This window comes from Myxine glutinosa, chromosome 1, assembly GCF_964187855.1.
Source record: "Myxine glutinosa chromosome 1, kmMyxGlut1.1, whole genome shotgun sequence".
In the NCBI taxonomy this organism is placed as follows: domain Eukaryota; kingdom Metazoa; phylum Chordata; class Myxini; order Myxiniformes; family Myxinidae; genus Myxine; species Myxine glutinosa.
Genome location: NC_136261.1, coordinates 423,050,716 through 423,076,816, shown reverse-complemented (window position 1 = coordinate 423,076,816; position 26,101 = coordinate 423,050,716). Strand labels below are relative to the sequence as shown.

General features: G+C 44.5%; 1 protein-coding gene and 1 long non-coding RNA gene across 2 annotated transcripts in view; both read right to left on the bottom strand.

Annotated features, from left to right (window-relative positions):
• Positions 1-26,101, bottom strand: part of LOC144889633 (uncharacterized) — a 464,313-nt gene that overhangs the window by 366,287 nt on the left and 71,925 nt on the right. The window lies entirely within an intron of this gene.
• Positions 1-26,101, bottom strand: part of LOC144888232 (uncharacterized) — a 114,885-nt gene that overhangs the window by 59,378 nt on the left and 29,406 nt on the right. Inside the window, exon 3 of the mRNA XM_078770598.1 lies at positions 24,617-24,754. Within this exon, the coding sequence (XP_078626724.1) occupies positions 24,617-24,754 (138 nt within the window). The remainder of the gene's footprint in view (positions 1-24,616; positions 24,755-26,101) is intronic.

Below are 26,101 nucleotides of genomic sequence, written 5' to 3'. Positions count from 1 at the left end.
ATCCCTCTGAGCATCCAGTTTACCTTCCAACCCGATTTTCACCTCCTCTATCTGGTTCCCTATCCGTTTGATTTCCCGGGCGGATTGCTCCCCTACTTCCCGCAATTTGCCTTCTATCTTATCTTCTAGCCCCGTTAACCCCTTCTTTACCTCTTTTATCCCGTTGTGTAACCCCTAAAATTTATTGTCCAACCCCTTAAAATTATTGTCTAGCCCCTTAAAATTGTCTAACCCCTCAAATTTCTTGTCTAAACTCTCAAATTTATTTCCCATATTGTTTAACCCGTCTCTTAATTGCTCACTAGTACTCCTCGCTTCGTCCCTCATTTCTCCCATATGGCCTCCCAATCGCTGCCCCATTCTATCCATTTTTGCATCCAGTTGGGTCAGGAATAATCTGAGGTCAAACCCGGTTTGCCCAGCGTCCCCAGCCGCCACCGCGGGCTCGCCCTCCGCGGCGCCGCCATTTTGGGACCCTCCAACCACGTGCACGAGGGCGCCATTTTGCACGCCTGATACTCCCTCAACCACCTCACCATTGCTCTCCTCCATTTCCTCCCTCTCGTCCTGGGTTACCCCTAACCCCTCTTCTAGTTCCCCCACCTGCATCCCTTCGCCTTGACTAGCCATGGCGCGATTTCAAATTTCGGATTTTTCTAAAACAAAACAAAACAGAATTTCGGCCGCTCGTAATTTTGAGCGCATTAAGTGCGCTTCGGGTCCAATCTCGCTCCCGACACCAATTGTTACGGCCAATAGTACAATTGGTGTCCAAAATTTGGGCTAAATAAATTTAGTCCCAGGTTCCAATCCCAACTCCTGACTACCAATTGTTACGGGACCGCGGCGAGGATGTTGTTTGCCGAGCGGATGGCCGCCGCGCCCGAACTGTTACCCCGACTAACCCGATTCCTGAACGTTGGCCGAATCGCGCCACAGATATTCAATGGGGAAAAGACTAAAACGAAGGATGTAAAGAAGAAAGAAAGACAAAGGGTAAGAAATACAAATATAATTTATTTCTATTTACAACCAAAAGTAACCGAGGAGAAGGAAGGATAATAAAATAAAGACAGAAGGAATCAAGAAGACACAGTGAAAATTTTTAGCTTATCTAAACAGGCTTAACTTATACCCTGGACAAGACACACAAAACGGACTACGAGCAAACTCACACGAGGGATGATGACAGGAATGGCAGGAGGTGGATGGCTGGAGGGAGAGGGCGAAAACTGGAACCGGAGCACGGTCAGGCCGGGAGTGAGCAGCCGCCGCCCCTGGTCGATCGGCACATTTTGCAGCCGCCATTCCTTCACAGCCACGGACGAAAACTGCCGTCGAAGCTCAAAGCTGTGGTGGTTTAAAACTGCGGTGGTTGCACTTGTTCTCAGGCTTGGCACTTGTTACTTGTTCTCTCTGACTCCCTCTCTTGCTCTCTTTGCTTCGCTTTTTCCTCTCTCTCTCTCTTGCTCTCTTTGCTTTGCTTCGCCACTTCTCTCCTCTCTCTTAGTCCAACAACTTCAAGGCTTTCGCGCGCACTCTTTATAGCCCCTCAGGCGACCAAGCCGCTGGTGTCCAGGACACGCCCATCGGTGAGCTCACCTCGGCCCTGGTTGGTCGCGCGGGCTCCCGATCCCGCCCTTAGAGGAGGCGTTGGCAAGGCCATGCCTTGTTCCCGGCGCTGGGCCGACTCCTCCCACCTTCGGCTCCGAGATTACCTCGTGGCTAATGGAGTCTTGGGATGAAACAAACCACCGCTGTAGCAACCCTAACAAACCGCCCAGTGCAGTTGGCAATTGAGGCTTTGAGGGAATGCAGTTGGCAATGGTTGGAAGGGGAATGTGAAGGGAATCTACTCTTATTTCACTTGGTGCAATGGAGTATTTAAATTAATGGAAGACACACCCTTACACTAATACACATAATAAGGATATAACTACTGAACAGGGAGATATGGTGTCCTGCGTGTATGTTTTATGGAATTAACTACGGGAACGCCCTAGGACCTTTATACAAAAACAAATGCAGGAAGGAGGGTGACATTTTAAAACAATTCATTACACAACAATAAATTAAAAAAACATTCTCATATCCACAACAATATCTTTGTATTGATATTTATTAATTATTTTCATATTCATCAACTGGTCTAAAATGGCGGATGTTTCATTAAAACAATTGTTGTTTCCAGCCTTCTTACTACCTAACAACAATAATAGTCTATAAACTAATTGTGATGGGTCATTTGGAAGAAAGCTAACACCCGAACCAAGCTTACTTCAAGCATCAATAATATGTTTCTCCTTCTCATTCTCCTTACTTTTACCAGCAACATAAACTCCATAATCAAGTGCGTTTAGCAACTCAATATACTCTCTATCTTCCTCTCTTTCCATATCAAGTGGTTCCTCAAAATATTTTGAACCGCTGAATCCGGAGTTTGTTAGAAGAAACATTAATCTTGGAGTTAATTCAACATTTGGTTGAGCAGAACTTAAGAACACCAATTTATCATTAAATATCAATAACTTTTCTTTCACAAAATGGAACTGTGCTGGTTCTTCTGTTGGAATGAGACCTGCTCTGGTTTTTGAATCCGCCAAATATTCATTGTTTTGAAGAGCTTCCACAACATAATTAGGGGGTTGATTTACCTCCTCAAGTTTCCGAAATAATCCCTCATCATCATATTCTAATTCTCCAAGTTCTTGCTCTGTCATTTGACTAAAATCTTTGAGCATTTGAAGTTTTTTCGGAGTAAATTCTACCGTGGGAACTGTAGGTGAAATCGTTTGTTGAGTTTTTTAAAGTGGTTTAAAAAATTTCTCTTGTTTTCTTTCAAAGGCTTCTTCACCCGTCAGTTTCTGTCTCCTTTTCTTCTTTATGTCTTCCTGTTGCTTTACAACTTTTGAAACCAACTCTTGATGTTCTTTAAACTTTCTTGCTCTTTCTTCGGCATTCATTTTCTGTATTTATTTATTGAGAAATATCATTGAATGAATTGTAAAGGTCAATGGGAAAATTTTTATTTTATTCGTCATCATAGTAAATGTGTTGAAATAAATCCTTTTCTTTAAATATTTCATGAAATTCTTTATTGGTATTAATACGACTTGTTATTTCTTCTGCACTAATACTTGTGTCTCATACGTTTGCGTTGAATCTCCTCATCGATATCAAAACCGAATGATAAAATCTTAACTCCATCACCACGCAATTGTTTAATAATTTGTCTCATTCCTTCAAGATTAGTTTCTAAAATCCCAAGACCATTAGATTTTACTTTATTTAACTCACTCTTACAATGTGAATATTTTGTAGAACCAAGAGAGACCTCCTCAAATATTTGACCTTCGTTCCTCAATCGCATATGTTCCTCCATTGAAATGTAGTAATAATCTTTCCCTTCTACTTCTCCTGGTCGCATTGCTCTGGTTGTGGTACCCACAAAACGAATCATAGGGTGTTTAAAAAAAAAACTTACAATCTTTTCATTTTTACTATTCAAGAGTTTAGATTTATGAAAGTTCTTTCCTGAAGCAGATTTACCCACAAGATTAATAATAGTTGTCATTTATGTGTGTAAAATATCAGTTAGTATCTCATCTTGTTTCACAACAATATATTTATATTTTCCAATCGTGTGTTTCATATAATTTTCAAATTCTTTTTTACTACATAACGTAGAGCAATTATCTCTCCAAAAATTATTTACATCTATTGAATTTAACTTAAATAAAATAAAAGTATTGGCATTGTTTCTTATTGAGCATCGAAGGAGTTGAAAATATGACTGACTAAGATAAATACAATTACAAGAAGAATGTCTCCCTCTTGTATAGTAGCTATCCATTACTGTTTGGTTTCTCTCATTAACACAATCATCAAAATAATGAGGTTCTTTTTTGATTTATCTAAATCTTGAGTTGAAGGTATATCGTCCATATTATCACTGAGAATACAAGTTATGGGTTTTGGTTTAGGTTTCTGTGGATCACAAAATAGTTGTATTATATCCTCAATGTTATAATCATTTAGTTTGTTTTGAAGTTTAAATAAACCGATAATGTCTTCCTTTTTAAGACCCGCATTAAAACCCTGTGAGAGTAGTTGATACTCAGGTTGAAAACTTGACATTGTAGAAATTATTAAATTATTATAATCTAAAAAATTAGGACGAAGGAGCATCTTTAAAAGTAAACAGGTTTTTCCACATCCGCTTAAACCAACTATTAGACATCTCAATGAATTTGGAATGTTTTTATGGTTATTAAATTTTATCTTATTTCCCAAACAGGTAAAAAAAATCATCATTTATATATTTGGAAAACAAGTCATCTAACTTTTTTTGAGCTATTTTAGAAACTCTATTTTATCCTGAGTTCAGGTTTAATTTCAAAATAATTCATTATTTTATTTATATAGTATCTTGTATTAACATTTCCATTAAAATTATTTTGAATAATAAATACCATTAAACCCTTATACATTTCCTCAATACAAATAGTATCTTCCCTTGTAAGAAATGGTGTATTATCAATTTATCATCATAATACTTAACATTCATCTCTCTTATTAATCTTGTAAAGTAATTCATTTTTGGTTCTAATTTAAAAGAGTTGTATATATTTTTATATTTTTTATTATCATTAATTAGAAGATAATCACAGAATAAACATTGTTTATGTGCTTTTGATTCTGTATTTAATCCCACTCTATCACAAGCCGGACAATTCTCTAATTTATCACATGCGAAGTCTGGAAATTCTAAATATCCTTCAGAATTTATCATATTTTTTAGCTAATAAATACAATGTTTCAAAACACAAAAGATAAATTTCAATCAATTTCATCATCAATGGAAGATGTGGTAAATTATGTCAAAGTTGTAAAATTGAATAAAGATAAATATGGAAATTATTGGATAAAACATATAATGGAAAATAACATGAGCTCCTCTATTTCATTTAAAGGAAGAGCTCTAACTATGTCTGGAAAGACATCTATGAGAGTAAGTCTAACAAATGTTTCTCCTCTACTCCTGGCAATTTATTCAAAGCTTGAAAAAGTGATTGAAAGTGATGCTTTGAAAATGAATGATAAGACCATCAACAATACACATGGAGATATTTGTGTCTTCTTTAATAATCCAAAGGGTGTAGATTTAAGAAACATGAACAATGTTAATATTTCCGGTGAAATGTCATTTCGTACTATGATAGTTAGAGATTATTTTAAGATAACCTTTGATATCAAAAATGTAGAGATTGAAACTAAAAATGAAAGAAAGTATTGTAGCGGTTACCGCTGGATGCACACAATCGCCTTGCACCGGCCAGAACACGGCCAGACGCGCCTCTCCCGGGCATGCCCGGACTCACTGTTCCCGGGCACGCCTGAACCTCCCGGGCACACCCGGTCTCGTCTTTCCCGGGCATGCCCGCTCTCGCCTTTCCAGGGCTCGCCCAGAGCGTCCGGGCATGCCCGCTATCGCCTTTTCAGGGCTCGCCCAGAGCGTCCGGGCATGCCCGCTATCGCCTTTCCAGGGCTCGCCCAGAGCGTCCGGGCATGCCCGCTATCGCCTTTCCAGGGCTCGCCCAGAGCGCCCGGGCACGCCCAGCCTCGACTTGCCAGGCCGCAGCCAAACACGCCCGGGCAGGTCCAGACTCACCTTTCCAAGGCTCGCCCTTGACACCCGGGCATGCCCGGTATAGCTTTTGCCGGGCAAACTTCCCGACATAAATGTGTATATATATTGCTGCCCGATAAACGGGCTTGTCAGAATACCTGAGCTGTTTTGTTTCAATAAAGCAACTCGGACGAATTCCGTCTTTGGTCGCGTCAATTCTTTCGACTCGCGTTGGAGCGCAGTTCCTTCATTGGTGACCTACCGACATGGATACGGCAGTGACGCTTAAACTGCCTACCTTCAGGGAGGCTCACGCGGCTGTTTGGTTCGCTCAGGCGGACTCTCAGTTTGCCCTGCGAGGCATCACCGCGGACGACACCCGCTTCCACCATGTTGTGGCGGCGTTCGGTTCCGCCACCGCGGCCCGCGCCTTGAGCCTCCTCGAGCACCCGCCGGCTGCTGACAAATACGACGTGCTGAAGACACTCCTCCTCGACGCTTTCGCCCTCTCACCGGCAGCACGCGCACGGCGCCTGCTCACTCTGCCCGAGCTCGGCGACACACGCCCGTCAGAGCACATGGACTATATGCTCTCGTTGCTCGGTGAGCACTCTCCGGATTTTCTGTTCCGCGAGCTGTTCCTTTGCCAGCTGCCTCACCCGGTACGCCTCGCCCTGGCTGGCACGTTGATCACGGATTCCCGCGCCCTCGCCAGGGAAGCCGATAAGATCTCCTCGGTGGGCTAGCACATCGGCGCGGTTACCTGGAGCCCGCCGCCGTCCGAGGCGACGCCCACGACGCCCGAGCGCCCTGCGCGGTTGGAGGCTGAACTGCCGGTGCAACTGGCGGCCACCGCGCCGCACCGCCTGCTTCCGAACTGACGGCCGGGGCCTCCACCTGACCGGGCGTGGTGTTATTACCACGCCAGGTTCGGACACAAGGCTCGGACGTGCCGGCCCCCGTGCACTTTCGGCAGGTCGGGAAACGGCCGGGCCGGCGTTCATTCCCAGCCATGAGCGCCGGCCACTCGGGCAACTTGCTGTTTATTCGGGACAAAGCGTCTGGGCGGCGGTTTCCTGTGTGACACCGGCGCCCAACTGAGCGTCATACCCGCCTCCGAGCAGGACAGGCGGGACGCCGTTTGCGGCCCCTCTTTGGTCGCTGCTAATGGCTCGGCCATACGCACTTTCGGCCCACACGTCGTCACCCTCTGCTTCGGCAGCCAGCGTTTTCAATGGACTTTTGTGACCGCCTGCGTCCCCATGGCTTTTCTGGGCACCGACTTCCTCTGCGCGCACGGGCTGCTGGTCGACGTCAAACGTCGTCGCCTTGTCAACGCCGAGACCTTCAGCTCCCTGGCGTGCACGATGAGCAGCTCCGCGCCGACCGAACTGGCATGCGCCCTCCCGGCAGCGAACGAGTTCGCTCGCCTGCTCGCGGAATTCCCGGCCCTCACGCGGCCGACGTGTTCGGCCGTCGCGGTGCGGCACGGGATCGAGCACCACATACCCAGGACGGGCCCACCGGTCTACGCCAGGGCCCGCCGCCTCGACCCGGCCAAGCTCGCCGTGGCGAAGGCCGAGTTTGACGCGTTGGAGCACCTCGGCATCGTGCGGCACTCCGATAGCGCGTGGGCCTCGCCACTGCACATCGTGCCAAAGCCGGGGGGTGGATGGCACCCATGTGGCGACTACCGCCATCTCAACGACGCTACCACCCCCGACAGGTACCCGATCCTGCATATTCAGGACTTTTCCGCCCGTTTGGCGGGACGGGTCATCTTTTCGAAAATTGACCTGATACGGGGCTACCACCAGGTACCTGTCCGGGCGGCCGACGTCCCGAAGACGGCCGTCATCACGCCGTTCGGCCTGTTCGAATTTTTGCGGATGCCGTTTGGCCTCAAGAACGCGGCCCAGGCGTTCCAGTGCTTGATGGACGGCGTGCTGCGCGACCTGCCGTTTCTTTTCGTCTATCTGGACGATATCCTCGTCGCCAGCACGTCCCGCGCCGAGCACCTCCTCCACCTCCGAACACTGTTCGGTCGCCTCAGCGAGCACGGCTTAATTGTCAACCCGGTCAAATGCCACTTCGGCGCGACGACCGTTGACTTTTTGGGCCACCGCATCACCAAGACCGGGACCGTGCCGCTGCCGCCAAGGTCGAGGCCATCACCACGTTCCCGCATCCCCGTTCCATCAAGGCCCTCCAAGAGTTCCTCGGCACGGTGAATTTTTATCACCGATTCGTACCCCGCGCTGCTCAGCTCATGCGGCCCCTTTACGAGGCCCTCCGGGGCAAGCCGGCCAAGCATGACATTGTTTGGTCCGCGGCCATGGACGCGGCCTTCGCCAGTGCCAAACGGGCCCTCGCCGACGCAACGCTGCTGGCTCACCCGGTGCTCAACGCGCCCATCGCCCTCACTACGGACGCCTCCAACTACGTGGTGGGCGCCGTCCATGAGCAATGGGTGGACGGGGTTTGGCAGCCACTCGCTTTTTTCAGCCGGCAACTCTGGCTGAACGAGTTAAACTACAGCACGTTCGACCGCGAGCTGCTCGGGCTATTCCTGGCCGTTCGCCATTTCCGACACCTCCTGGAGGGCCGCCCGTTCACGGCTTTCGTCGACCACAAGCCGTTGGTCTATGCAATGGCTAAGGTCACGGAGCCGTTGTCAGTCCGCCAGCAGCGCCACCTCTCCGCCGTGTCGGAGTTCACCACGGACATCTGGCACGTCGCCGGCAAAGACAACGCCGTGGCCGACTGTCTTTCTCGGGCCAGCGCGAACGCGGTCCACCTCGGCGTAGACTTCGCGCTCATGGCGGCCGACCAGACCACCGACGCCTTGGTGCAGGCACTCCATGCGGCGGACACGGGCCTCCGCCTGGCCGACATTCCCTTCGCGGGCACCGTCCTGCTCTGCGACGTCTCCCAGGGCCAGCCTTGCCCCATCGTGCCCGTTTCCTGGCAGCGCCGCATCTTCGCCTCCATCCACGGCCTTTCTCACCCGGTCCGGAAAGCTTCTCAGAAGCTGGTGTCAGCGCGTTTCGTCTGGCACGGCCTTCGATGAAACATCCGCGACTGGGCCAATGCCTGCACGGCCTGCCAGCGGGTCAAGGTCCACCGCCACACCCAGGCCCCGCTGGCACCTTTCGCCGTGCTTGATCGGCGTTTCGACCACGTCCACGTGGACCTGGTGGGTCCCCTGCCCCCCTCGCGGGGGTTCACCCACATGCTCACCATGGTGGACAGGACCACCAGGTGGCCGGAGGCTGTGCCCCTCGCCTCCACCACCACCGCCGACGTGGCGCAGGCGTTCATCGCCACCTGGGTCGCGCGCTTCGGTGCACCAGCGGACATCTCGTCCGACCGCGGCCCACAGTTCACGTCTGAGCTTTGGGGCGTGGTCGCCCGTTCGTTGGGGGTCACGCTGCACCGCACCACGGCCTACCACCCCCAAGCCAACGGGTTGTGCGAGCGGTTTCACCGCTCCATGAAGGCCGCACTCATGGCCGGCCTTCAGGACGACGGTTGGGCCGACCGGCTGCCGTGGGTCCTTTTGGGCCTTCGCACGGCCCCCAAGGAAGACCTCCAGGCGTCCGCCGCCGAGCTCGTCTACGGCCAGCCACTCCTCGTCCCGGGCGAATTCGTGCCCGACGCTACCAGTCCCTGGTCCGCCGCTCACCAGCGCTCGGAACTCCAGGAGGCCGCCTGACGATTTGCCCCCGTGCCGACGTCCCGCCACGGTGGCCCCCAGTCCTACGACCCCCCGGCGCTTCGCACAGTGGAGTACGTCTTTGTGCGTCATGACGCGCACCGGGGGCCACTCCGGCCGCCGTACGACGGGCCCTTCTGGGTCCTGCGACGGGGCGACAAGTCTTTCTTCGTCGACTTCGGCGGCCGGCCGGACTGGATTTCTGTGGACCTCCTCAAACCGGCGCACATGGACGTCGACCGACCACCACGGTTGGCCCTTCCTCCGCGGCAAGGCCACCCCCCGTCCACAGTTCCCCCCGCTCGACCACCCACCACCACGTCGGAGACCTCCCCACGACCCTCCAGGGGTCACTTCGGCCAGGTCATCCAGACCCCCCTTAAATTGACCCTGCCGGTGCAGGTAGATTCTGGAGGGGCGTGTGTAGCGGTTACCGCTGGATGCACACAATCGCATTGCACCGGCCAGAACACGGCCAGACGCACCTCTCCCGGGCATGCCCGGAATCACTGTTCCCGGGCACGCCCGAACCTCCCGGGCACGCCCGGTCTCGTCTTTCCCGGGCATGCCCGCTCTCGCCTTTCCAGGGCTCGCCCAGAGCATCCGGGCATGCCCGCTATCGCCTTTTCAGGGCTCGCCCAGAGCGTCCGGGCATGCCCGCTATCGCCTTTCCAGGGCTCGCCCAGAGCGTCCGGGCATGCCCGCTATCGCCTTTCCAGGGCTCACCCAGAGCGCCCGGGCACGCCCAGCCTCGACTTGCCAGGCCGCAGCCAAACACGCCCGGGCAGGTCCAGACTCGCCTTTCCAAGGCTCGCCCTTGACACCCGGGCATGCCCGGTTTAGCTTTTGCCGGGCAAACTTCCCGACATAAATGTGTATATATATTGCTGCCCGATAAACGGGCTTGTCAGAATACCTGAGCTGTTTTGTTTCAATAAAGCAACTCGGACGAATTCCGTCTTTGGTCGCATCAATTCTTTCGACTCGCGTTTGAGCGCAGTTCCTTCAGTATATTGATATAGATGGCAACATCTTTTCTGCTAATTAATATGGGTCAATACAGTAGTGAAGATTTTACTATTACATTGTACTCGGATGATAGTGATTCAGTATATACAAATGATACTTATGAGAGTAGCTTTATTGATGATAGTGATAGTGATGATGATGATTTTAGTGTTGAATTTAGTGATTAAAAAGGAGTTTTGTTTTAAGTATACTTACATCTATAAAAGCCTCCGAAAAAGGCGTTTTGTTTTAAGCACAGTTTCATCTCTAAAAAGCCTGTAAAAAGGCACTTTACTGAAGCACACTTTCTTCTATACCTGTAAAGGTGTTTTGTTTTAAGCACAGATTCATCTCTAAAAAGCCTGTAAAAAGGCACTTTGTTTTAAGTATAATTTTACTATATAAATATGAACAAAGCAACGTATTGCGACGTTTGTGAACAAGAATATAAACAATACAAAAGACACCTTAAAACCATCAAACACAAACGCAATCTTTTCAAACAAATATCTCCACTTGGTCGAGAAACAAAACACTGCGATGTCTGTAATAAAAAATATCCTTAAGGAAGGCTTTAAAAGACATCTTAAAACAAATCAACATTTATCAAATTTTATCACAACTAAAAACATTGATGGGGCATTCAAAGGACATATTAAAATAAATAAACATATTTACAAAAAATAAAAATACATATGATATAACTAATATTAGATTTCTTGATACATTTAAATTCATGGCAAGTCTTTAACTTCAAACCTCCTGAACCAGAGTCTATAGTTGATGCTGTAGAAATAGTTAAACCTGCTGTTCAAACGTTGATTGAAAAAACACTAAAATAAATCAAACCACTTAAATTTTACATGGGAGTAAAATTAAAAATGACAAAGGAGTTATAGATACACCATACATGAGAACTGAGCCACACTTTATATCTTCATATCAAGATTTTAAAACATCAGGAGTCTATGATGAACTTATTAAACAAGAGCAAGATGTGGATAATTCAATTGTAGGAAGTGGATTCAATATAGGAAAAAAAAATTCATAGACATTCATATTCATAAATCAGATCCTCTAAAAGCTTCTTCTTACATTGATTTACCTAGTGTTATCAAAAATAGAAAAGCAGTTATCAATATCAAAAATAAAGACAATAAATGTTTTCTCTGGTCTATTCTAGCACACTTACATCCTCCACATTCTCATGATGAAAGAGTATCTCATTATAAAAAATATGAGAATATATTGAATACGAAAGAACTAAATTTTCCAATGACTTTAAATGATATTCCTAAATTTTAAAAGATGAATAATTTATCAGTTAATGTTTATGGTCTAACAGAAACAAACAACATTCAGGTTTTAAAGCTTTCTGTCAATTGTAAACAAATTCATATTAATCTTCTATATTTTAATTCAGAGGAAAGTTCACATTATACATACATCAAAGATATTGCTAAATTAATAAAACCACAAGTATGTAAAAGAACAAATAAAATATATGTTTGTTTGCGTTGTCTTAACTTCTTCCATACACAAGAAAGATTAGATAAACATTCAAATTATTGTGGTGAACATAAATCAACGGTAATCAATATGCCTAAAGAAGGCTCAAATATCTCATTCAAAGATGAAAAGAAAACAATGAAACATCCATTTGTTATATATGCTGATTTTGAAAGTATTCTAGAAAAAATAGATACTGCTTCACCAAATCCAAAAGAATCATACACAAATAAATATCAAAAACATACTCCTTGTGGTTTTTGTTATTATATCAAATCATCCGTTGGTGATGAATATAACAAGTTAGAGGTGTATAGAGGCTCAAATACCCCAGAGGAGTTTGTGAAACGACTAGAAAAAGACTGTGTTCGATTAACCAAGATAATGAGAGAAACCAATAAACCAATGTCCTTGACGAGTGAAGAGAAAAGGGAATTTAGAAAAAACAATGTCTGTCATATGTGTGAGAAGAAAATTGGTAAAGGTCTAAAGGTTAGCGACCATTGTCATCTCACTGGTAAATATAGAGGTCTGGCTCATCAAAGTTGTAATATTAATTATAAACTCCCCTCTTTCATTCCTGTCTTTCTTCATAACAATGCTCATTATGATACTATTTATCAAGGAACATAACAATGCATCTATTTATCAAGGAACTCTCAAAGACATTTGGAGTTATTTCAGCAATTCCAAGCACAGATGAGAAATACATTTCATTCACAAAAACAATCTTTATAAAAACAGGATTTGACAATAAAAAAAATAAAAATACATATGATATAACTAATATTAGATTTATTGATGCATTTAAATTCACGGCAAGTCCATTGAAAAAATTGGTTAAAAATCTTAAAGCGTTTCCATGTCTTTCCGAATATTTTTCTGATAAAGATTTACGAACACAAAAGGGAAAATAACCCTATGATTATATGGATTCATTTGAGAGATTTAATGAAACACAACTTCCTTCAAAAGAAAATTTCTACAACAAATTAAACAATAAACATATATCTGACAAAGATTATGTACATGCTCAAAATGTTTGGAAAAAAATATAACATCAAGAATCTTTGTGAGTATCAAGATTTGTATCTCAAAACGGATGTGCTTTTATTGGCTGATGTATTTGAGACCTTTAGAAGCATCTGTCATCTGTCACCTTTAGAAGCATCTATGGATTAGACCCTGCTCACTACTACACAGCACCTGGATTGGCTTGGAGTGCGATGTTGAAAATGACTAAACAAACTTTGGATTTGATAACCGATGTTGATATGCTCTTGATGATTGAAAAGGCAAAAAGAGGTGGAATTTCACAAATCTGCTCGAGTAGATACACAAAAGCAAATAACAAATATCTTCCAAATTATGATTCAACGAAAGAGAGTTCTTACTTGATGTACTATGATGCAAACAACTCGTATGGCTGGGCAATGTCTCAAGCTCTTCCTTATGGTAAACTTAAATGGGTAAAGGAAAAGAACCATAAAAAGGTTTTACAAGATGTACGTATCTCTACACACAAAGAATTGGATGATTCAAAGGTCGGTTATTATTTTGAGGTCAATTTAAAATATCCAGAAGAACTTCATAATAAACATAAAGATTTGCCATTTGCTTGTGAGAAAGAAAGTCCAAAGAAAGAATGGTTGAGTGATTATCAAAAATCGTTTGATTTAAAAGGTGAATCAACAGAAAAATTACTTACTACATTATTTAACAAGAAAAATTATGTTGTACACCAAAGAAATTTTCATCAATATTTATCAGAAGGTCTAAGAGTGAAGAAGATTCATAGGGTTCTAAAGTTTAATCAAAGCCATTGAATAAAGGAGTACATTGATTTTAATACACAAAGAAGAACAGATGCTACAAATGACTTTGATGAGAAAGACTTTTATAAATTGATGATTAACTCTGTATTTGGAAAAACGATGGAGAATGTAAGGAAAAGACAAAACATCAGACTCGCAACATATTGGGGACAAGCATCAAAATTGATTAATAAACCGAGTTTTTTAAGAGCTGAGGTCTTTAGTTAGAATTTTTGTGCAATCCATTTGGTTAAAGAGAGTGTTAAAGTGAATAAACCGATATACATTGGAACATCAATTCTTGACTTATCAAAGTTATTAATGTATGATTAATTTTATAATAATTTGATGAAGAAATATGAAAATGATGTTAATCTACTTTATATGGATACTGATAGTTTTATTTTGAAAATTAATACCAATGATGTTTATTCAGACATGAAGGATGACATTAATATATATGATACAAGTAATTATAGTTCAAAGAGTGAGTTGTTCTCTTCTAAGAATGAAAAGGTGATTGGAAAGTTCAAGGATGAATTAAAAGGAAATGTTGTGAGTGAATTTGTGGGATTGAGGTCAAAGGCCTATGCTTATAAATACATTGTGTATAATGTTGAAAAGATTGATAAGAAGTTAAAAGGTAAGGAAAAGGAAAATAAGAAACTAAAGGGGATTAAGAAGGGTGTTATAAAGGCGACCATAAATTTTAATGATTATTATAACTGCTTAACAACAAAGAAAGAAGAGTTTAGAAAGATTAATGGAATAAGAAGTTATAAACATCAATTATATACAGAAGAGATAAATAAGAAAGCATTGGGGGCTTTTGATGATAAGAGGTTTATTTTAGAAAATGGAATTGATAGTCTCCCTTATGGTTATATAAGTATATAAGTGATAAGATAAATAAGTGATAAGATATAAGTGATAAGATATATATATATAAGTGACAAGATATATAAGTGATAAGATATAAGTGATAAGATAATGGGGTTAGGGATTTTAACAGGCTACCGCCGCCTTTTTTAATGAATATATAAATGATAGAACCAAGTATCAACCAGACTAAATAGTGGAGGCATAATCAGCCTTGGTATATAAACGGTAAACATAATGAGTGTGAGAAATATCAAATAAGTCTTATTGAAGAAATAACTGGTGAAAAAGTTCACAAGACGGATAAACGTATTCATTTGTTAAGTGGGGTAATGGAGGGTGGGAAGAAAAATATATTAGAGTGGAGTGAGAACTTTGATGGATACCACCCTGGTATATATTACAACTTTAAGATGGTATGTGGACCCGGAGGAGGACAAACGAGAGCCCTCTGTGAAACATACCATTTTATTCTTGCTCAGATACAAAATAAAGATGATGTTCAATTTATAAATATCCTAGATGGAGATGAGTTCCATAGGAGAATGGGGGATTTTAAAAAGTTAGAAAGAGATAATATATTTATAGGCTCATTTGTAGAGTGGTCTAAGGAACTACATTAAGGGGGGGTAGGAATAGGGGTGATGGGGGGAATAGGGAAAAACGGGGGTAGAGGGTAAAAATTACATGTAAGTGAATGGAGATTTGGGAGTGTCCCAGGAACAATATTTATCCTCTACTAACCTGCATAGCATATTCCGAGATGACGTTCACCAAGAGCTTTCCAATTATCATCTTCACCATCATCAACCTTTCACTCACTCTCGTCACACTCACCACACTGTCTACAAACTCCTCAGACAACAGGACACCAACACCATTCACGCCTTCTGGGCACCCTTGCCACACAAACTTGTATTTCTGTCCCTGCCTACCCTTCACCATTCTCACACCACTTCCCTTCCATCTTGTCTCCTGCACACAACATATGTCCACTCTTCTTCTGACCAATAGTTCCACCATTTCTCCTGATCTCCCTGTCATTGTCCCTACATTCCACGTCCCAAACCTCAGAAACCGATCTCCACGTCGGGCATCAGACTTTTCGTCGTCATAAATGGAGTGATTTCCACCCTTGTTTCGATCGGGTTCCCCACCTTGACATTTGACGAGAGGGAGTGGGGTCCCCCACGGGGTACTTCGGGCTGTACCCTGCCCATATCTCGTTGTAATTGTCATGGTTCTCTTTTTGAGGCAATGTTTTTTATGGCCGGATGCCCTTCCTGACACCTACCCTTTTAGTCGCCTCTTACGACACGCAGGGATACGGTGTACCTATTCTAAACTGGGGTACACACCGGTAAACCTGGGCTACTATAACAGCACCAAAGGTGGCGTGGATACCATGGATCAAATGGTTCACACATATTCATGCAAATGACAAACCAGGAGGTGGTCCATGGCACTGTGGTATAACGTCCTGGATGTTGCCTGCCTGAATGCGTTTCTGCTGTTTTCATCATAACATCCAGAATTCCATCCAAAGGTATGCCGCTTGTGCCTGAAAGAACTTGTCGTGGAAATGGTGATGCCTTATATGGAAGACAGGCTGAATAACAACCCTTCACTTCCAAGCAGCATCAAATATTCCATGGAGATTTTTGGCATTTGGTGCCCAACAGCCGAGATGTCCACAGGTGGTGCCAAAAAAAGGAAAATATGCACTTACTGTACAAAACAGGACAGAAAAATCTCCACGACATGCCAAAAATGCTCACAGCATGTGTGCAACTGGCACAGCCTGCTTTTGTGTAACAAATGCCATCCATAAGAATGCCATGCCATCACCAAGAAATAAGAATAAATTTACTGTTGAAAATGTTTTGTATTGATTTTTTGGAAAATGCATGTCTTGGAAATACGTCTGTGTTGTCGAGGGTTTCTTTACCTACCCCACCACCCACACAATCAAGACGGTGTGGGGGTGGGGGGGGGGGGGTGGGAGGAGGTCGAATTCCAAAACTATTCTGGGGAAGCAAACATTCTTCATGCCAAGTTTGAGCCCTGTGGGTCAGAGGGTGTGGAAGATACATCAGAACACATCTCACACACACACATTCAGCAATGCTATGTAAAGGGGGGAGGGGGAGTGGGTATTAAATAATAATGATAAAAATAAAAAGAATACATCCAAAAAAAACAGCAATAAAGAAAATTACATGTTATTGGTTTGTTTTTACCAACAATAACCTAAATACTAAACCTGTCCAAAAAGACCCCCAAATGAATTAATGGGGTAAAATCTTAAAAATACATTCTCTCTGACCCTGAAAAAAAAAAAAAACCCTCACACAGGAATATGTATTACCCTTAATTCAAAGCACATATGAAAGATTATGGGTAAACACGTTTTTATAACAAAGTTATCGCAAAAACAAAATCATGCCCCCAGGAAATGTGATGGGATAAAAATGTAAAAAATAATTCCCCCCAATCCTCAACGAAAAACAAAGAATATACACACACAGGGACATGCACCACCCTTTCTACGAAGCATATATGAAAGATCTTGGGTAAAAAACGTTTTTACAACAAAGTTATAGCGAAACAAAAAAACAGCATAGCCTGAGGGCATAAAAGACCCCCGAATGGAAGAGTGGGGGTATCGTACCCGAATGCATCCTAGGGTTAAGTCCATTCACCGCTTCTTTTATCCCATTTGTCTCCTGCATCATTCTAGCCTCACCTGCCCCCAACCCGTTCCAGACACCATCCACATGCTCACTCACCTCTCCCCTTGGAGCCTCGAACATTGCGGCTATCTCATTTCCCATAGCCTTCATATCAGCCTTTACCTCTGCCTGCCCCACATGCATGTCATGCCTTATGCCAGCCACCTTGTCCCTCATCCATTTTCATCGTCATCTGTGCCATTAGTTGACTAATCAACAACATCACCTGGTCATTGCCGGACTGCGATGGTAACGGCAACCCACAATCCGTGCTATCACGCTGCCTTTTCCAGGGGCTGGTGAGGGTTGGGTCCTCCATAGCCATCGGCACCTCCACTGCTACCCCTCCTGGTCCTTCTCCCACAATGTTACATTCATTTACAGCTTCCTGGGCAATTAGCTCCTCCATATCCTCCTGAAGTAGGCCCACCAGGTCCTGCTCACCTTGGCTTGACGTAGCTGTATAACTCTTTTTAGTACAATTTCACCCTACACTCCTTACAATTTTTGTGGTGCTGCTGAAAGGGCCCCAGATTCGATTCTCACTCCTGACATCAATTGTTCCGGACACAGGGTTCTCACTCTTTTACAAACGTGTTTCCTTTGGGTGCAAATGGTTTGGCGGTGCTAAATGTGGTACGTACCCTCAATGCACATCCATATTTATGAGATATCCCCTGCGACAAAGCATTTAAGGCCACTCGAGGTGGGGGCTACATAAACGAAAGTATAGATATTAGACATTATACAGAAAGGAGGAGTCTATTGACATCCTGTTGAATTGTGGTAGGCTGAGAAAGAGGTGAAAGCAGGATGCAGGTAAGCTGTTCCAGAATGATGCCTTGCATTGAAAAAGAAACAGAAGAATACCTTATAGTCTTACTCCTTGGGACAAATATCGTATATGGATGGGAAGAAACTGCCAGACGTGTTGAGTGACTGAAAGAATCAGTGCCTCAGGCCGAGCTTCTGTAATTTGTTTTTAAAAAGTACAGTGAAACCCCTCATCGGCTGATCCTCATTTCCTCATCATTACATTTAAATGATGAAGATTTTGCTTTTTCTTGCCGGAAACAAAACATTTGCCGCTGTTAATGGTACAGTTTCAAACTTTACAGAAAATGGTTATTAACCAGAAATGTGCGTTACAAAGAAATCGGTTTGTATACTCTTTGTCCAAAAAAAATTATGAACCATCGTCTCACGTATTATTTTTTCAATCTTAGGGGGAAATAGTGTTTGACAGACGAGGCTGCGAATTGACTCGAATGGTCCAAACGTCTCGCTTTCTCCTATATTTTCGATCAAACAGCTGAATAAAAGTGACCATTTGTTTTTAAAAAGTTTTTTGGTTTTCATCAAAGAAAGTTCCTTAGAAAGTTATAAAAGAGAGACATGGTGAGGGTGGGGGCCCCGAGGTTGTTTTCCTCGGGGCCCGTGCTGGCTCCTGACGCCGCTGGTCACGGGTAAGAGGAGACAAGGTTCCTGGGTAGGTAGTATATCGTGTTGTGTCATCTGCATCAAAGAATACAATCAGGCAGATCATTGATATATAACATGAACAATATTGGACCCAACACAGACAGACCCCTGAGGACTCACATTCATATTATGGACAGGGGATTACTGTCCCTCATTGGCCACAGAGATTTGACGATTTGTAAGGAAGTCAGTGAATGTGTCAAGCAATTTTCCAGAAATGCCAGATGATTTCAGCCTTCGAGATGTCGAAACAAACAACCCTAGCTTCTCCACGATGATCCAAAGCCCCATTCACATGTTCAATGATTAGGGAAGAACATCGCCAGCAGACCATGACTGTCTATGTCCATACTGAACATCAGTTAGGAGGTTGTGGGTTTCCAGATGAGTCATGAGTTAGTCTATCAAGGATTCAAACCTTTGCTGATAACAGGTAGAAGGCTAACAGGCCGATAGTTAGAAGGATCTGATTACTCACCGGAGCCTTTAAAGACAGGGATGAGCGAAGCCTGCTTACAGCTAAGTGGAAACACAGACTTTGACATGCACAAGCAATACAGTTTTGAGAGAAGAGAAGACAGTTCAAATGAACACATCTTCAAAACAATTGCAGGGATTCTATTTGGTGCAGTAGATTTTCAAATGTCAGGCCTTTGAATAATCTTAGCAACTTTCCTGGGTGTGGCGATGACAGTGGAAAGCTTTGTGTCAAGACGAGAAGGACAAACAGGCAATGTTTGGCCGTGGTCTTCAAGTGTGGAGTTTGCAGCAAAATGCTCAGCAAAGAGGTTAACTTTATCAATAGGAGAAGTAAGCACTTCAGGGAAATTGAAGAGGGCAGGAATTGATTATTGATTACGGTTGAGAACGCTATTAGCAATTCTCCAAAAATCTTGAGAACCGAGCTGTTTACTTGAGATAGAATTAGAAATAGATTCTGCATATCATCGATTGGCATTCTCCAATAATCGTGCACAGTGGTTGCTCGCAAGGCGAAACAAACGATGTGCCTCACTCAAGCCAACACAGTGACACTGTTTGAAAAAGCGATTGCGATGGGTTCATAGCAGCAGAACAAGCTGGAGTGAACCATGGCTGAGAGTGTTGTTTCACTTGGTATGTCCGAGAAGGGAGAAAGACGTCCATACCAACACGGATCCACTCAGTAACTTCCTAAGCAGCTTCAGATGGGTGGTGACAAAGGATTGAGTTCCAGTGAACATGGGCAAGAAAAGAAGGCAAGCCATCCCAGTCAGCCTTGCTATATAGAAAGACAGTCCAATAGACACGATGAACAACAGTTGGTGGTGAAGAAAAAGAAACCTGAACTTTGATGGTGACATGATCAGAATTTCCAAGAGGGTGGACAATATTTTATTTTATTGTATAAAAAGTCAAGGCTCATGTAAAAGCTAACACATAAGGCACAAAAACATAAACAGAGACACATAAAACATATAATAAAGGGAGCTGGAGACAAGAGGGGGGCGGAGAGAGGGAAGCACACAAGTAACAGAAGAGCAGGGCTTTAGGGAGATCTGTGGAAAGGAGAGGGGATGGGTGGGGGGGGGGGTGGTGGGCCATAAAAGAAATGGACACCATTAGGACTTTCAGGAGAGAAGTCGGAATTTGAAATAGGTAGATCTGGGGTGAAGTAACAGGGATAGAAAATATCAAGGTCTTGGATGGGAGAAGATCAGAGATGGTGGTGAACAGCTGTTTTAAAGACCTGGAGGGAAGAGTGGGATTGAAGAGAGTGTGGGAGTTTGTTCCAAAGGCAAGAGAAAAGAGGAATGAAATAGTGAAGGTGAGTAGAGAGTCTTGATTTCGGCAGTTTCACCAAAAGAGGGTTGATGGCAGATCTTCTCTGTCCTGAAGGAATATTTGGGGGACAGAGCACAGACAGAGCAGGGGGAGCTCGGCCGGAGAGGAGTCGGTAGAAGACAGAAAGACCACCAACCTGCATGTGGTGAGTGTGAAAGGATCAGCTTCATCGTGGGAGATACCAATGAATCTAAAAGTTTGGTTTTCTCCAGGATGAAGCTGAGCTGGGTGTGAGTCAGAAGCACCAGCCCAGAGGAGAGAGCAGTGCTTCATCCAGCTGTGGATGAAAACTTTGTATGTGGTGAGAGGCTCAGTCGTGCCAAGAAAGGACTTCTCATGATGGAGATTCCCCGTCAGCGACTGTGTTTGGAGGCCAGTTGGAAATGTTTATTCCCCAAGAAAGATAATGGCAGATAATGAGACCCAAAAGCTTGAGTGACAGAGGATTTTCCAAACCGCCTTTTCAGAGAGACAAGGTGAGAGTGTGAGTTTTTCCAGGATTGAATGACATGTAAAACCTGTTTGACCAGTTGGTGATATTGTCCAGGTATGCAAAGAGTGAAGACGCTTCTGCCTGCCGATCTGGGGGATGGAGCGGCAGACAGTGAAGTCATCAGCAAAGAGATAGAGAGGATTTTCAAGAGAGTCAGAGAGAGATCATTGATGAAGAAGAGAAAAATCACAGGGCTCGGAACACTGCCCTGAGGAACTTCAGCCTGGACACGAAAAGGAGATGAGAGAATTCCATTGAGGACTACATATTGACGACGACAGGAGAGGAAGTCAGCAAGCCATGCGTGGAGATTTCCATCAATACCATAAGAAGAGAGTTTGGTGAGTAGGGCGGGGTGCCAAACCATATCACAATGACGAGATATGTCAAGGGAGACGGCGCTGATTTCGTATTTGGCATTGAGGACCTCCACCTATTGTTGAGACAGCAGAAACAGCATGTCCATTGTAGAGTGGCCTGGTCTGGATCCAAATTGATTTATCAGAGATCAAGCCATTGGAGAAGTGGAAGGATTTAATATCAGATGCAATGATGAATTCCTTATCTTGCTGATGATTTGGAGCAGGCTGGTTGGTCTGTAGTTGCAAGGATCTGTTTTTGCAACTTTTTGTGTAAAGTGGTAATATTGACTGATTTCCAAGCTGATGGCAGATGACCTTGAGCAAAAGAGAGGGTGAAGAGAACATAGAGAGGGCATGATAGCACAGCAAAGCAGGATTTTAGGACCCGTGGGCTGATGCCATCTGGTCCAGTTGCAGAAACAGAGCCATGGCATGACAGAATCTTCACCTTGTAGTGAGAGAAGGATACAGAGTCCAGGAGCAACCTGGTATGACTGGGTAAGGTGGGTACAGAAAGAGAGATGGGTTTGGGACACAAGATTTTGAGGCAGCACAGAGTTGAGGCATTCAGCTTTTTCTTGTGCAGCGTCAGGTGTGTGGCCGTTTGAGGTAAGGGAAGGGATGGAAGGGGAACAAACACCGGAAATGGATTTGACCAGACACCACAAGGATTTGGAGGAGGGGGAAACTCCTGGGGTGTGGCGGAGAGAGGGTTTGTTCAGGAAGAGTGAGGAATAGAGTTCTCATATAGAGAGCAACTCTGCCACCAGGACAAGGCTCAGGTCTATCATACCAGAGGAGGGAGTAATCAGGGAGAGATACTAAGGAGTCAGAGACATATTGAAGGAGGAAGGTTTCTGTTAAGCAGATCAAGTTTGGTTTGTTAGAAGAAACCTGTATGGAGAAATCCTTCAAGTCTGAGCAAATGCCACAGATGTTTGAGGTCCATACCATTAAAGAAGAGGGAACATCAGGTACAAGAGAGGGGGAGGTAGGGGGAGCTGTTGACAGTGTATCAGATTGCATAAGAGCAAGGAGGGAGGGCAGGATGAGGAGAATAAGAACAAAAGGCGAGGTGGTGATGGGTTGAGGAATTGTGACAAAGGAGTTGTGACAGTGTGAGGGAGGAATTAGCACCTGTATGGTTCTGATTGACTGACAGTTTTGGTAACAAGTGTGGTTCATCTTGCTTCATCTTATACTCCTAACCGATGTATCTATGAATGAAGGAAAGAAAAATGGGGAAACTATCCAATTTGCCTTGCAATCCACCTCGACATGTACGCTAGAATATACGGTATTCTGAATTCAAAAGATTATGGCCTGAATTTACAAAAGGTGTTTAAGAATTAGACTCGTGTAGAAACGTTCTTGCGCGATGATCGAGTGTGTTTCAGGCCTTGAAGCGAGCATTGCAGGACTTGTAATTGGGAGTTAACATGGGATGGTGAATAGCATATAGATGCGTTAGGAGTGCTTGAATTAGCTCAAGAGGAGGAAGAGAGGATAGTAATAGACCAGTTCACCGACGTGCATTGAGAATCTTCGAGGATAGATGCAATCCCCTGAAGAAATATGGCAATATTTAATTTGTCCAGCGTTAGACTCTCAAAGGAATCTTTTTGATCGCTGCTTAATCCTGTGTAAGATCACCTGGCTCAACCTACGATGAGGATCCATGTGCTGAATCCCCTTCAACAATTGTCTGTGACGCTGCAATTCTGTGCAAGTGTATCATTTTTTTTTTTTTTTTTTTTATACTGAATCGAGGCTCGTGAAAGAGCTGACATTTACGTCACAAACAAATCAACCAGACAAACAAAATATATAAAAAGAGGGAGCGGAAGACAAGATGGGGAGAGAAGGGGAAGCACACAAACACTTGAGAGCACACAACATTTGAGAGCAGGGAGATGTGTGGGAGGGAGAGGGCTTGGGGGGAGGAGGCGTGGGAAGGGGGGTGGGGGTGGGAGAAGTATAAAACACAAGGACACCAAGGACTTCCAGGACAGAAGTTGATATTTCAAAAAAAGTGGAATTGTGGTGAAATTAGCGGGGGTAGAAAAGATCAAGGTTTTGGATGGGGGAAGATAAGAGATGGTGGTGAACAGCTGTTTTAAAGACCTGGAGGGTGGAGTGGGATTGAAGAGAGTAAAGGAGTTTGTTCCAGAGGCGGGAGAAAAGAGGAATTAAGGAGTGAAGGTGAACAGAGAGTCTTGATTTTGGCAGTTTAACCATAAGAGGGTTGCAGGCAGATCTTGTGCGACCTATAGGAATATTTGTGGGACTGAGCCCAGAGAGAGAGCTGGGGGGGCAAGGCCAGAGAGGAGTCGGTAGAAGACGGAAAGACCACCAACCTGCCTGCGGTGAGTGAGTGAGAGGCCCTTGGAGTTAGCTTCATCGTGGGAGATTCCAATGATTCTGAATGCTTTGGTTTCAACAGCGTGAAGACGAGCTAGGTGTGAAGCAGGAGCACCAGCCCAGAGGGGAGAGCAGTATTCCATTGAGCTGCGGATGAAAGCCTTGTATGTGCTGAGGAGCTCAGGTGTGCCAAGGAAGGACTTCACACGACGGAGGATGCCCAGTCGGCGACTGGCTTTGGAGGCCAGATTTGAAATGTGGTTTTCCCAGGAAAGATCATGGCAGATAGTGAGACCCAAAAGCTTGAGTGACAGAACTTCTTGGAGAGGATTATTCAGAAAGTGGATGGGAGGGTTGTCCAGTCGGTCTTTTCGGAGAGACATCGTAAGAGTGTGAGATTTCTCAGGATTGAAAGACATGTTCCACTTGTTTGCCCAGTCTGTGATTTTCTCCAGGTCTGCAGAGAGTGAGGAGGCTGCAGACTGCCGATCTGAGGGATGAAGAATGGAGCGACAGAGAGCAGAGTCATCAGCAACGAGATAGAGAGGATTTTCAAGAGAAATTGTCTCGAACATACAATTTAAATTGTATGTTCGAGATATCACCGGCTAATCAGATGTTTCAACACGCACAAATAATTGGCTGTTTATCTCCTGTCACAAATTGCGATCTGGACGGGCGGATTAGCTGTGTGCACACAACAATATTTTTAACAACGTTTAAGGTTTACGCATGTGGTAACAAGATGCTCACCAAGTGCCGTTCGTAAATTCAGCCCTGAATGGTAATTTTGTAGGTTTCTACTCACTAGTTGTAGAACAGGCAGCACTGCCATTTGTCAAAGGAACATCTGACTCTTCCTTTACAGACGCATATCTCAAAGCTTCTGAAACAGAAGAATCGTTGTTGTTTTGTGTGCATTCCACTTTCAAAGGACAGACATCACCTGCAAACAATTCAGTGTCAGTTTTTTTCAGGACACAAAGTTTAAAACTTCCAAATATAAATCGGGTCAATAAGACATTTATTCAGTCGAGGCAAAGGATTATCTAAATATCAACAGAACACCACACCGGTACAGGAAATTTGGTCCATGTCTTTACTGCAACCTCCTCCCAGCACATGTATCAAAACAAGACATTGCTAATTAGACAGCTAGCTCCAAAACTTACGAGGAGGCTACTTCTTACGAGTAAGAGCAACACATAAAGACATAAACAGAAAACACATAAAACATGTGTTACGGATTCGTCACTTCCGTTGTGGAGGTTTTCATCCACTGTAAACAATTTTGATTCCATGTATTATTATTGATGTCGTTTGAGAGCAATAGAAATTATTATTTTCAAAAGGTAAAAAAGTTAATGTTTTAAATGAAACAGGAACCGGACGACGAAGAAGAGGAAGGAAGAAAAAGAAGGCGGAGCGAGTGAGTTCGACAAGAAAGTGGAGCTGCTTCGAGTTCTGGAGCAAACGCTGGCGAACGGGAGTCACTAGCGAACTTTCGGGTTTCCCGGGCAAGGGATTCCTGCGACAGAGTTGTTATCGCTGTGACACATCAACCTGCGAGTCAGGTTTTGCGGTCGATTCCTAAGAGAATCGTTGGACTGCCGTTACGTCTTGAGTACGGGCCGTCGGCCATTTTGACTCGTGCGCTTTGCACGTCGCGCAAGGTTTCTTTGCTTCGCTTCAGCCGTTTTCACCGCATTCAGACGTCTATCTGGTGTGGGTCTGTGGAACGTGGATTTTGAAGGTTAACTTGCGGTTCACAGACTGTGAGCCGTGAAACATCCATACCCGAGGGTGAGATTTCCCAGTCGCCTGGCGGGCACCTTGTGATTTCCCAGTCGCCTTGAGGGCGCCTTTGCACAGCTTTGGCAGCAGGACTGTATCTGCCAACTCAACGGCATTCTGGTCTCGATTGGACATTGTTCTGACGATCGCTGGAGTGGATAGACTTTGGCTTGACGCCGGAACAACTTTGGCTTGAAGCCGGGATTAGAGACATTGGGAATCTTCTTCTTTTCGCTCACTTGGAGCACAGTGAGTTATATTGTACGAACCTGATGGTACCATCGTAGGAAATATATATTGGTTGTACAATTGATTACTATTGTTGTTGTACTGTTATTCTTGTGTGATATTAATACAATATTTGTTTGTTTGAAACAATTGGTGTGGCTTCACCATTGATCTTTGACATACAGAATAACACATTTTTCTGCCGTGACTCCTCTCGGGGCTCGGAGGTACACCGTGCCAGGGGGTTGGGGAGGAGCACGTACCAGATATT